A 12,905-nucleotide genomic window follows, 5' to 3' on the forward strand; every position below is an offset into this window, starting at 1 on the left:
ACAGTGCACTAATGCCATAGACGGTGACACAAATGTATTGAGTAATTCTAGACTGTAGAATCTAGAGCAAACATAATAATAGTGGACAGCAAATGCCAGCTAAGTCACATTCAGCCCAAGTCCTTTAGGAATGTGATTGGATTCCAGCTGACATTTGAAGAGATAGTTACATAAGCAGGTGTGCTCTAGGCCAAAGATGTCCCTCTCCAATATTTTTAGCTAAGGAACTTTTAGTGGTCTACTGAAAAATAGCCACAGCAGCTTGGAAAGAAAGTGCATGAAAGAGTTTGTGTGTCACTACTTAAAATGGGTATCTTTAATGTTCATTAAAATGACTTCTAGGTGCAACTCCAAAGCACACATGCCCTATTCAGTTTCATTCAAAATCTTACCACTTCATTCTTAGTTATCCAGTCTTGTAAAGAGTATTGGATGGAATATGCATATTAGACATGAATGGACTGCTATCCTATTTTTATTCTCAATTTGTTTAGAGGCATAGCCGCTAAAGCCTAAAGACACTTTTATTCTGCCTTTATTTGTTTACTAGACTCAAGGACGCTAACAGTATGCATCATATCAGTGACAATGCAGCAAACCATTTGTAAACAACAAAAGTATTTTTGAAGATGTAATCAACCCATAGAAATAAAGTAGCACAATACGAAAAAGCAGCACACCAAAAGGCTACCAGAAAAGATGGCTTCCACAGCTGGCAGGCCTTGGGAGGGTGTCCTACCACCTTGGTGCCAGTAAGGCTGCAACGCCCTCCTTCTCTACTACACTTCCAGTAAAGGGAGCAAAAAATGGGGAAGTAGTGGCATGGAAGCCTCAGATGAACAAAGTTGAGGCTTTGTAGCAGTTTGACAGCAAAATGTGGTGGCTGTCTGCTGTTTTCCTCTTTGTTTTTTGCCAGTGCTGAGCATGCTGCCTGTGGTGGGACCAGGGAAGGGGAAATTGGCCCCCTGGCAGAGTGAGAGAAGGTGACAGCTGTGCTTTTGTGGGTTCAGAAGTTCTTTTGATACTTGTTGACCCAAAGTTCTGTTATGCCTTTAAAGTTCTTTTTTAAATGAGAAAATGGCTCTGAATAGAGCAAATGACCACAGTAGAAACAGTTCCCCAAAATGTCTGTGGGCATGAATGACTGGGGACAGAGCCAGGAAAGGCTTTGGCTGGCATACTAGCTATACCCACGACCCCCTTGGCTTACATAATTCTTCTCCTGATCTTAATCTTATCCCCACAACAACAACCCTGTAAGGTAGCTTGGGCTGAGAGACTGTGGCTTGCCCAAAGTCACCCAGTTGACTCCATGGCTGAGCAACGACTAGAACTCCTGAGTCCCAGTCCCATGCTCTTAACTACTATACCACACTACTTAACAGCAGAAAGCAACACAGTCAAAGTTGATGATACACCTGCTTTGATGGTATCACCAGAGCCACTAACCTGGTCTTTTCTGGATTACATTTCAGATTGTTTGTCCTCATCCAGTGTAAAACAGTGTAGCCTTTCTCATAGCATTGTTCTGGTTGAACAAGATTTTACAGTCTATTCAGACCAAATATATCAGTCCTACAAAAGCACCATTACATAACCTTTTTAGCTTGATCATCCTCAACCTGGATAACTTTTAAGGGACCCCCCATTCATAAATGGCCCTGTCTCTTCCTACTACAGTTTATTTCCACATTAATTCCTTCTTATTAAATAATACTTATTAAAGCACAGTTGGTTAATTGGCCTAGCATCACAAGCTTAACCAAGGTAGATGTTTGAAAGAGATTTCAGAATGCATTCCTGGTGGATCTCTTTCTGACTGAGGTTTTCTATATATCTGATTGGAAGTTGTTGGTATGCTGTGAACCTAACCTTGTAACTGTGGTATTAAGCAACCATTGAAACAGTCCATTATTTTCAGATACTTAGTCAAGATGGAGTGATGGGGCGGCTCAGAACCCTGCCACTGTAGATAAAGAAATCAACAGATTCAAAAGAGAAAGGAAGGCCAGGCATCTGAGCTGCTCATCATTCTTTTGTCATCATTAATATGGCACATTAGCAAAATGGTGCAACCATATTTTGGTTTTAAATATATTATGAAAAACTCATGGTAGTTTCCGATGACCTTTTGCCTGCTCCAGGGTGACTTGACTTGTGCAACTTTTAAGCAGAATATTTGGTAACTGTAGTTGTATGGAGAGCTGATCTCTGTCTAATGAGGCAAAATCTATGTAAACAGCAGTTTTGGGTATGTATGCAATTTGCTTTAGAACCACTTCTGGGAAAAAAGTGTTGATTTCTGTCTTCACTCCATGTGGTCCTGATGCTTCCTGGGTCCTTCTGTTTGCAATTGTACAAATGTGCATATTAATTGCTTTTATACAACTAATGTCACATCTTGTTTTGCCTAGTGTTGCTTTTCAGTTTTTGTGTCTGAATACTGAACTGTATTGCCTATGAACATGTGGGTCCTCATGTGTTGCTTAGTGCATTGGAGAAATTGTGTGTGTGTTCTCCATTTCCTGGATTGGTGCACATATAATGATCATGATGTTGAAAGGATTGGGAGTTGACTATAGAAACTACCCATTCATTTTTTTTCATTTCCAGTATGAAATCCTCTTCCTTTCTTCTGCTATCTGTAGATTTGGTAATAATAGAGAGTAGATGGGTTCAAATTTTCATGTCTGCCATAAACATTATCTGCATTATTTTAAATAAGGGATTTGTATTTTTGTACAAATGTGTGCACAATATGGAGCTACAGCAAATAATGGTGCCCTGACAGGATCTACAGGATTCACATTTATATGTGCATCCCATTCTGGCTTAGAATGTATCAGGTATGTGATACACCTTAAAACAGTATATATACAAAGTGGCTCTGATTATATGGCCTTGGGCAAATCTGTCTCTCAACCACAATTCCCTTCTTGTCTATTGGAAATAATACTGATGAACCTCACAGAGGTGTTACAAGAGCAAAGCACAGTAAAAATATATTGCCAGTTAAATATGAGTAGTGAGTACTTAATTGGAGTGAATTTGCTCATTTATAATCACTGAACTCGTTTATTGTTTTGGTAGAAATACTGTTATGGTGGCATTTTATATGCTGACTCACTTAATTTCCCTGCCTTCAGGTGATGAAAACATACCACATGTATCATGCTGAGAGCATCAGTGCTGAAAGCAAACTGAAGGAAGCTGAAAAGCAAGAGGAGAAGCAGTTCAACAAAGGAGGTGATATCAGTGTGAATCTGTTGCGGCATGAAGATAGGCCTCAGCGCCGTAGTTCTGTCAAGAAAATTGAGAAGATGAAGGAAAAAGTGAGTGGTGACACAGGTTCCCCACATTATTGGCAGCAGGGCCACTAACTGATCCCAAGAAAAAAGGGGGTGCAAACTGTGTGTCATCAAACTGGTATTGCAAACTGATAGCACCCCTTCCTCAAAGTCCAAGACATGTGGCTAATAATACAGTGTTACCTCGGCTCACGAACGCCTCAGTTCACGACCAAATCGGGTTGCAAACAGAAATTTCAGAAAAAAATTGCCTCAGTTCGTGAACTCCGCATTGGGTGATGACCACGATCGTGGCTGTGTTGCCGCACGAACACAATCATGGCCATCTTCCCTGCAGGAGCATGATCGCAATCGTGACCATCCCCCCCACCCCCGAGCACAATCGCTATTGCACGATTATGGTTTGGATTCTCCCTCCATCAATAATCTCCCCCTCCATACTGTACTGTACTTGGTTACTTTGTTTCCAATTTTCGTGATAAAAAAAATACAGAACGGATTATCCTTATTTACATTGAACCTTATGGGGAAATTTGACTTGGCTTGCAACCAATTTGGGTCATGACCAGAGTCATGGAACAGATTAAGTTTGTGAGCCAAGGTACCACTGTACTTGGTCAGTTCCATATGACAAATATTTCTTTGAATCATTTTGAACTGTTAGGAGTGTTGACTGCTTGCCTTAATAAATCTGCTTGGAATGGACATAGAAAATGCTTCTCTGTCTGCTGCTTGTCATCTGTGGAATAGTGCCCAAAAGACAGCAGGTAGCTAGAGCTTTGAAGCAGACAGGCACCTTTCAGCAAGAAGCGGAGTCTGGGGTTTCATTCCGGTGTACTTTCACAGAGGAGGGTGCATTACATCATCAGATCCTGATGTGTTCAGCCATTAAATTGTCCAACACAAGGCGAGTTGAAAAGGGCAGCTAGAGAGAGGGAAGGTCTCCAGAGAGTGATGGCTCAGAAAATAAACAAAGCAAAGAAAAGCAAAACAAACGTGGCTGAGACATCAAGTGCAAAAAGGCCAGCAAATGAAATACTCCTACAATAGCTACTCTGGGCAAGTCTATCCAAGAGGCTTTGATGGCTGCTGTGGAAGGGTGTTTAGGTTTAAATTGCTATTTGCGATTGTAATACATACCCTTCTGGAACAACAGGGCTGCCTGAAATGCAAGGTTGTGGTCAGGTCTTGGACCATGTCCACTGTTTTGTAAAACATTGCACTGTGGATTTACAGGATCCCCACCCCCACCCCGTGTCAGAGCATGGTATGGTTCATAATACATTGGGGTATAGAAGAACTGGGGTGAGCACTCAGCCACTGTACTTATGTACTCCCTGCATGCCTTCATACTAGCTTAGATAGTCAGATGGGAAGTGTTGTGTTGTTTATTGACAAGCATCGGAAATGCAGTAGGGTGATAATGTTCTGAAGATGCTGTGAATTATTTCTGATGACCCAGCAGCTTTAGACATTGTTCAAAGACGTGGTGCAAATGTATTTTTTCTGATCTCCTAAGCATGGAAATTAGGAGGCAAGGGATGTACCACATATGAACATAAGAAGAGCCATAATGGATCAGACCAAGGGTCCATCTAGCCCAACATTCTTCCACATAGTGGCTGCCAGTTGTGCACAGGATCTCATAAGCATGGTCTCCTTTTGCTGAGGAACTCCTGGCCAAGTTCTTCAGCAGCTGGTATACAGAGGCGTCCTGCCTCTGATACTAGAGGTAGCATACAGACAACAAGATGAGTAGCCATTGATAGCCTTTCCCTCCATGAATTTGTCCAGTCCCCTTGCCACATCTCATGGAAGTGAATTCCATAGTTTAACTGTATGCTGCACTTTCTTTTATTGGCTTCAGTTCCCCTACCAATGAGCTTCCTGGGATGATTTCAGGTTTCTAGTAGATGACCTCTAGTATTATGGCAAAGGAAGAAAAAATATTACATGACTTCTAGTACTATGGCAGAGGGAGAAACAAGAGTCCTGCTCCTTTGTCTCCTTATCTTGCATAATTTTGTACACTTCTGTCATGTTTCCTTTACCTTTCTTTTTTCCTAAGCTCAACAGGCAGAGATATTGTAAACTTTTCTCACAGGGGAGTTTCTCCAGCCCATTGATCATTTAAGTTGCCCTTTTCTGCACATTTTCCAGCCTTATAATATCCTTTTCTTAAGGTTTGGTGATGAGAACTCATTTGCTTTCCCCTCCTTACCCATTTTGTGCAAAATTTCCCCATCCATCTCTTTTCAGAGTCAGCGGGGTTTAGCTTTAAATAGAGTTTGGAAATCTACTTTAAACTGTTTTTTGAAATTGTGTCATGATTTGCTCAAGGAAGGGCTAGACTGTGCACAAGAAATGAAGTGGTGGATCGAAACATGCCTTTTATTCTTAACACTGCTTCTCATTTGCTCAAGAAACTTATAACTTTGGAACAGAAAGAGATAGATTTGCATGAATAAGTGCATTCTGCAATTTAGCCCCAATATCACCCTTGCAGCACAGGTTTGTCCGTACATGGACCTCCAAGCCTTAAAAGTATCCATCTCCTTGCCCTTTTGGCCCAGTGCTTGCATTTTGCAAGTAGAGAAGGAAGATTTCAATACTGAAAAGAGGAAAGTGGAATTGTACCATATTATTCCATATGAAACATCTTCTCCTTTAAATCTCTTACTGCTTTTGAATTAAAAGTGGGCCCAAAAAAAGACTTGAAAAGATGTCATATGAATAGGAGGTTTCTGAAGAGAGACCCTAAGGGCTCTTGAAGGCAAATGGAGCCCTGAAAAGGGTGGGATGTGTGCATTGCTAGGAGAAAATATTCAGAGTCCTGTTCAAGGCAGAGAGGAATAGCTAACAGGTAACAGCCAGCCTCTGTGATAAATTATAGTGGTGAGCAAAAATGCCCTCTATTTATTTACTGCTATGAAGGAGGTAGCTCACATTTATTACGGATAGTTTAATGTTTCTTTGAAGAACAATGGCTTTGTTAGCACAAAACAATAAGCCAGGTCTGCAGAGAATCCTGGTTTGTTGGGAATTAGTTGTGTGCTGGTGCATGCACTTACAGTATTTATGCTCACTTCCCTGCTTTCTGCTACTAAACAAAGCAGGAAGGGTTGCTTGTCATCCAAACCAAGAATCCTGGCTTGTTGATTCCAAGTAAGGCAGGAATCATAACCAGATCTATCAGTTTTCTGATGATGGTTTCTAAGGTAATCAAGAATGCGCAGAAGGTGTATTTCCAGATGTTTTTGGCCTTGGCATTCAGAAGCCACTGCCAGCATAGCCAGTGATCAGAAATGCTGGGAATTCAAGTCAAAAACATCTGGAGTTCTACTTTCTGTCCATTCCTGTACTAGGCAAACATCACTGAACATGGTACAAAGGAAGAGCAACGAAGAGTGAACAGCTGCATGTTTGTTCATGTGAGGCAGGATATCTGGAACCTTGCCTTATTACTTGTGTACATAGTCTTTGTGGCTTCTAATGGCACTGTTTTTTGTATTCCTGCTCCTTGGCTGCACTCAGTTGGCAAATTCAAAGATATTTCTTGCCATACTCCCTCAAAATAGTTGCATGGTTACAAAATTGGGCATATTGTACCTAGGCAGGGCTTAGAAGGCATAACTCACATTGGGAGTCTGCTCTAATGTAATTGACTGAACGTAGCTCTGGACTTTCTAATGTTGAGTAAAAGAATGAGTGGACTTATTTATCCTTTGTCTCAGTGAAAGGCCACATTTCTGCTGGCAGAGTACAAATACTTTGGCTCATCTAGTCACCTTAACCTTACATAAAGGGAATGGCAGGTGGTGGCCAGAAGGTTTCATCTGTTTCCCAGAATTCCCTTGATCCACTGCATTTCCATTTATTATACCCTTTTCCCAAGTTTGTCACAGGCAGAGATTTCGATTACACTGGAGGAGGATAGCATAATTTTTATCCTGTCATGCCCTCAGCTACTTCTACTCATGTTTGCACTTGCACATGAATGCTGGTTTTTGCACTGAGAGATAAATATCTTTGTGTATGTTTCTGGCTTGTGCAGGAGTAGTTCAGTGAGTGCAGCCAATGCTTCTGGCCCTTCCACTCTTGCCTAACTGAAAAAACAGTTCTTATCAAAATGCAGTTGCCATGCAAGGCTAGATAGTGTGGTCACATATTCCCTGTTTTACTTATGCTGAGTACTGTTCTTGAACAGATTGTTCATAAGCACATTTAGTTACTTCTGCGGACACTGATACCCACCCCGCATCAAAGGATCCAGATCTTTGTGGCTCTCCTCCTTTCTGAGACTCTGTACATCTGAACCCTGCTGTCTGTTGCAGATTTACCGTACTGAAATACATTTTTTGGTTTGCAGTTGTAAATGTAAATGTTACACCTTGCTATTCAGCAAAGGTGTTTGATCTCTCCACCATGTTATTCTGCAGTGCACAAAACTTCCTTTCATTTCCCACTTGGCACTATGAGTGGTAATCTGGAGATTTGATAGAGCTAGTGACTGCTGTGCCATGTAGCCATTTGTATGTACTACAGATTCACTTTCTCTGAGATCCTCTCAGTACCGAGGGTTGTATTTAGGATGCTTGAATTACCCTTCAGAAAGGATGCATAGAGGAGTGGCACTGAATTGTATCCTAACTCTGCATTAAAAAGTCTGACATCATTGTCTATGGTTTTGAAAAAGCTTGTACCCCACTAACTGTTTAATGTGATTGATGCCAAGCCTTTCTACAAGGTACTAAGTGTGCAAGCCATTCCTCATGCATGTAGAATATACAATGAATTAGAATGCCCTTGCTGTTCTGCTAACTCTGTAGGGCATATTTAGAAGAAATTTCTGCTCCTGACTAAATCTTCCTCATTTTACCCTTCATATTAGTGAAGGCATTTTGTTGCATAAGTGCATCAATTCTGTACAGTGCTGCCTCCGATGGAGGATAAGACTATCAATGGCTGCTAATTATGATGAGTATGACCTACCTCTGGGAACTCAGGCAACTTCCAAATACCAGTTGCTAGGGAACAGTGGTGAGAAAGGCTTATGTGTCTGGTTGGTCACTGTGGGAAACAGGTTGGACTGCATAGGCCTTTCGTCTGATCCAGCAGAACTGCTCTTAAGCCATTCTTATTTATATGAAAATGATAAAAATTATGCTGTTTCACTGTGAACTTTGAAGAAATATAAACATTCAGATCACATGTTTATGTTGATTTGGATACATGTATCGTTTTAATGTTTTTCAGAGGCAAGCAAAGTACTCCGAAAATAAGTTGAAATGCACCAAAGCTAGGAATGACTATCTGCTGAACTTAGCAGCCACAAACGCAGCAGTCAGTAAATACTACATTCATGATGTCTCCGACCTGATTGACGTGAGTTCTTGAGTGATTTTCTTTTTCTTAATGTACAGATACCCAAGCTGGCCACTGTGTCTGTTTGGTTCTGTGGAGATGTCTATACTTACTTCTGCAGTGCTCCAGTATAAATTCATGACCTATGCTAGTACTTTAAGTATATAAAGAGCGTTGTGAAATGTCAAGTATAATTTTTGGATTCCTGCTTGTGTCTTGATCAATGTCATCATATATGTCTTACAACAAACATTTTATATAAGGTATGTGTTTGTACTTGCACATGTGTGCATAGAAACAGTGTTTATCCTACCATATGTGTTCATAGAAACAGTATTTATCCTACGGTATCATCCAGTGAATAGTGTTTCATGCACCGTTGAATCTGGAGATGTGCTCTGTGCTGAATCTCATTGGAAGGAGCTGTGCATGGATACAAGATGAAGCTGACTCAAGTAGTTCTCTAGTGAGAAGACAAAGCAAGGCAGAGACTGAGTCAGGCAGTAGGAACTGCAGCCAGACATGAGCTGAGCCAAGTGAAAGCATGGTCCAAATAGAAATAGGAAGAGGTGCTAAACTTTCTGCACTGGGCAGGGGCTAAATTAGGAAGCAGGAAGCTTTGTGGGGTCAGTCATGAGGGCTGGCCAATTTGGAAGGATCAAGAAGCAATGGTTTTTATTTTGCCTTATAATGGGTATCTCAGCTCAACCCAAAGCAGCAAACAGAATGTTTAGGGTATTTTGCAGGGTTCATGCATATTGAACTCCTTTTTGAAACTACGTTGTAGAGTGTTGAGATCAGAGATGAGGAACATCAAACCAGACAGCTTAACCTGACCCTCCTGCAGTTTCAAGTATTCCCTTCCCATTTCCCCCAGTTACCAATCCTTCTCTGGCTTTTGTGCAGTTTTTCCCCATTCTTAAAAGCTGACATGCCATTTGTAAGCCTTAGTTACTGGCAGTTGTTCAAGACTTGCTTGTTCACAAGGTGGGAGCAAATAATCATCGAAAATGAAAGTATTAGAACAGGTTCTTATCTGCCAATGATTCTGCCTTCATTGATTTGCCCCTCAGGTTTCCTATATTTTGGAGTGACCTTTTTTCCTCCATGGAGTTGGGGCTCTGGATTCCTGAAGAGTTGCTGAATGCCAATTGAGATCTAGCTGTGCTGATGTCATTCTTCCCTAGTTTATTTCCTTTTTGGTACCTCCACTGGAGTTAGCAGATGGCTTTACTTCCTCACTCCAGGAAATCCCTTTAGGGTTGTTAACCCAAAACATCTTTGATTCAGTACAACTAAATTTGTCTAATTATATATTCTTCTTGCTTGAGAAAACAAAGCATTATTAAGCATGCATGAGTTGTATATGTGTGTCCTAATTTCAGGTTCCCCAGGAGAAGAACTGTTTGTTTGAACAGGTTTCCGTACATGTTGAATATATTTCAGAAGGGCACTGTAGGGCGGCATATTCTATGATAAACAGAGTAAGCTCATTTCCCTAGATAGCTGATAAAGACATCTTTTAAAACCAAGCTTTAGACCCCACTGTGTCTAATAAACATATATATATATATATATATTCTATACAGACCAAAACTTACATGTGTAGAATAGAGATAGGATAAATACTCACACTTATTTGTGATCAGAAGTGCAATTTTAATAAAAATATTTTGAATAACTGTGGCAATAGTTGTGACCCCTTAAGGTTGAGAAAGGAAGGAATGGGAGCCAGAGAGAGAAGGGGGACTAAAAAAAGAAAAAGGAAATCTAAGTAGAAAGAGAAGAAATCAGAGAAAATGAAAAATATCCAGAGTGATAATACATATGTAGGGTGTACATTAATGCATACACACGGGGATGCGGGTGTTGCTAGCATTTTTGTGATTGGCACCCCACACCCCTAGAACAGTCAGTATGTGGTGGTGCTCAGAGCCCTTTTTCAAAATGTCAGATGTGCCCATAGACCTGGAATCAATCCTGTCTTAAAGACTTTGTAGACCAGAGCCTCCTCCATTACATCCGGGAAATGCAATCATAAATTAGGAGTGTGCACACATGGTTTTGTGAGGAGGAGGTACTGTGTGTGCCTGCTTGCTAATTTAGAATTAAACTCTAAGGAAGTGGGCTCTGGACCACAAGCGCTTAGGCTGTAATGCCTTTCTTGATCTAAAGTGCCACATCGTTTAGTTTTTGCTACAGGAAACTAACACAGCTACCCCTCTGCAAAATGACTACAGGAGGGCCCGCTCCGAACAGCAGGGTGGTGCCTTTCCTTTAGTATGATATATTGTACATCTCTAACCGCAGAGCTCCCCTAGCTTTGGAGTCATTTAGATAAAGTCAACAGCTTGGCAATAAAAAAGAATAAACTGCTTCTATCATGGGAAATTAGGCTCACTCAATAGACTGAGTACAGTTTTGAGGCACAGCTTTTATGCTCCATTCCTCTCTGTCTTTGCCACTTCCTGCTGAGAAGACCTTTTTTTTTTATAATGCCACTGGCAATTTTAAGCACTTGAACCATTTGCTTCCCCTGTAGCTTCTGAGGGGAATGCTTCCAATCAGGAATAACTAGGCAAAGATCCTCAGCCCCGTTGGTTGTCAGAAGCTCCTGGCTGCAGAAAAGCAAAATGTCAACAAATTTCAGGCCACACAGGCGCATGTGTGTTTGAGCATTATTGTAGACTGACAACTGGTAAATGGCACGAATCGTATCTTGAAAATGGAAAACAAGAAAAACAAGGTTCGTGGGGAGACAGTTGTAGTTCCTCAGGATCCCTGTTCCCTCTACCTGGTTTAATACTGGTTTTGATTCACTTGATTACTAAGAGTTTTATCTGTTACTTTTCTTATGGTGACTGAAATGTATATGCTGACCTAATACTTGTTGTCAGTTTGGTCCTGTATACATTTGGTCAAGATGGGGCAGTGTGGGAGGCAGGAGTAGTGATTGATTGAATTAAGCTCAGTATGGGTTTGTGTAAATTAGCCCTCACAATTGGTTGGCTTGCACAGTCACCGGTTCCATTGGCAGGCCATGGTGACATCTCAGCCATGTTGTATATGCCAGGCCCATGATGCCCAAGTTACTTATTTTCCCTCATTGGTACAGCTGGCGGTATCATCTGAACCCGGCAAGGTTGGGTTGCTACCATGCTAATCAAACTGCTTACAGAACCCTAAATAGCTCATGGGTTCAGAGTGATAGGTTAACCATGCCATGCCACCTACTCTAGTTGAATTTGTGTGACACAGAAAGTTGTGGAACCTGGTGATTGTTTTTGAATCCATTCACTGTCCAACAGTCATTAAAAGTTCATGTAACCTAGTCTTTAACTAAATGCCCCACATGCTGTTGTTTTGTTTTTTAAACTAAATTTACAGGCAACTCCTACATTCACTTGAAAAAGTTGACATTTGGTTTGTGGTTTTGAAAATTACCCAAAACGGAAGCTCGTGTGGCTGAGGGAGTCTTTCTTGATGTGGGGAGTTTAGTCTACTGGCCTGGTCTGGCTGTAAAACGATATCCTTTTAATTAGATATTCCTGGGCCTTCTCAGATGAGGAAGTATGTGGTTAGGCTGTTCTGTCGCTATTTTAAACTGTGGTAATGAGGGCTAAACTTGGTAGGAACAGATGGCCGCACCCACTGAGAAGCACAAAAGTGTGTGTGTTGTGGAGGGGCTATCCATGGAGGCAAGATAAAACAGATTTACTGAACTTAAAACTTGAAAAATCCTTTAAAATCCACTGATGCATAAAACTTACAAGGTATTTTAAAAATCTTACATGTGTGGAGTTTGAGCACCAGTGTCCTTCAGGGGTACTTAGGTAAATATGGCACATAGTTAACCCCACCATTTGAACAATGACATGAATTAATCTTCACACGTACAATTGCTAAAAGGTGAGAGAAGGGGTATAGGAACAGGGAGCTTGTGAACCATGAAAGAAACTGATCAAAGTGGAGCATGTGTGGGGAGATGGGAAGAGGCTGCATGTTAGTGCTAAGTTTGACACTACATGTAAAACAGCCTCTGATCAATGTTGCTTTAGTAAGCATCTTTTTAAATCTATGGGGTGTGTGTGTGATTTCTATACCACCCATTAACTGGAATGGCTCTCTGGGTGGTTCACAAAACAGCTTTCAGATCTAATATGACAGTTGACTGACAATAGAAGGACCTGGCTTGGACATGACCCCATAGTTTAGTTTAGCACCATGTGATCA

At 41.1% G+C, this 12,905-nt stretch overlaps 1 protein-coding gene across 3 annotated transcripts in view; it reads left to right on the forward strand.

Moving 5' to 3' along the window:
* The window catches only part of SRGAP3 (SLIT-ROBO Rho GTPase activating protein 3), a 238,153-nt gene that overhangs the window by 152,592 nt on the left and 72,656 nt on the right, over positions 1-12,905 (forward strand). For all 3 annotated transcript variants that reach the window (XM_044451993.1, XM_044451995.1, XM_044451994.1), the window contains exons 5-6: positions 3,147-3,332; positions 8,565-8,693. In XM_044451993.1, coding sequence (XP_044307928.1) covers positions 3,147-3,332; positions 8,565-8,693 — 315 coding nt within the window. The remainder of the gene's footprint in view (positions 1-3,146; positions 3,333-8,564; positions 8,694-12,905) is intronic.

This window comes from Varanus komodoensis, unplaced genomic scaffold, assembly GCF_004798865.1.
Source record: "Varanus komodoensis strain SLA01 unplaced genomic scaffold, ASM479886v1 scaffold6_4, whole genome shotgun sequence".
In the NCBI taxonomy this organism is placed as follows: Eukaryota; Metazoa; Chordata; class Lepidosauria; order Squamata; family Varanidae; genus Varanus; species Varanus komodoensis.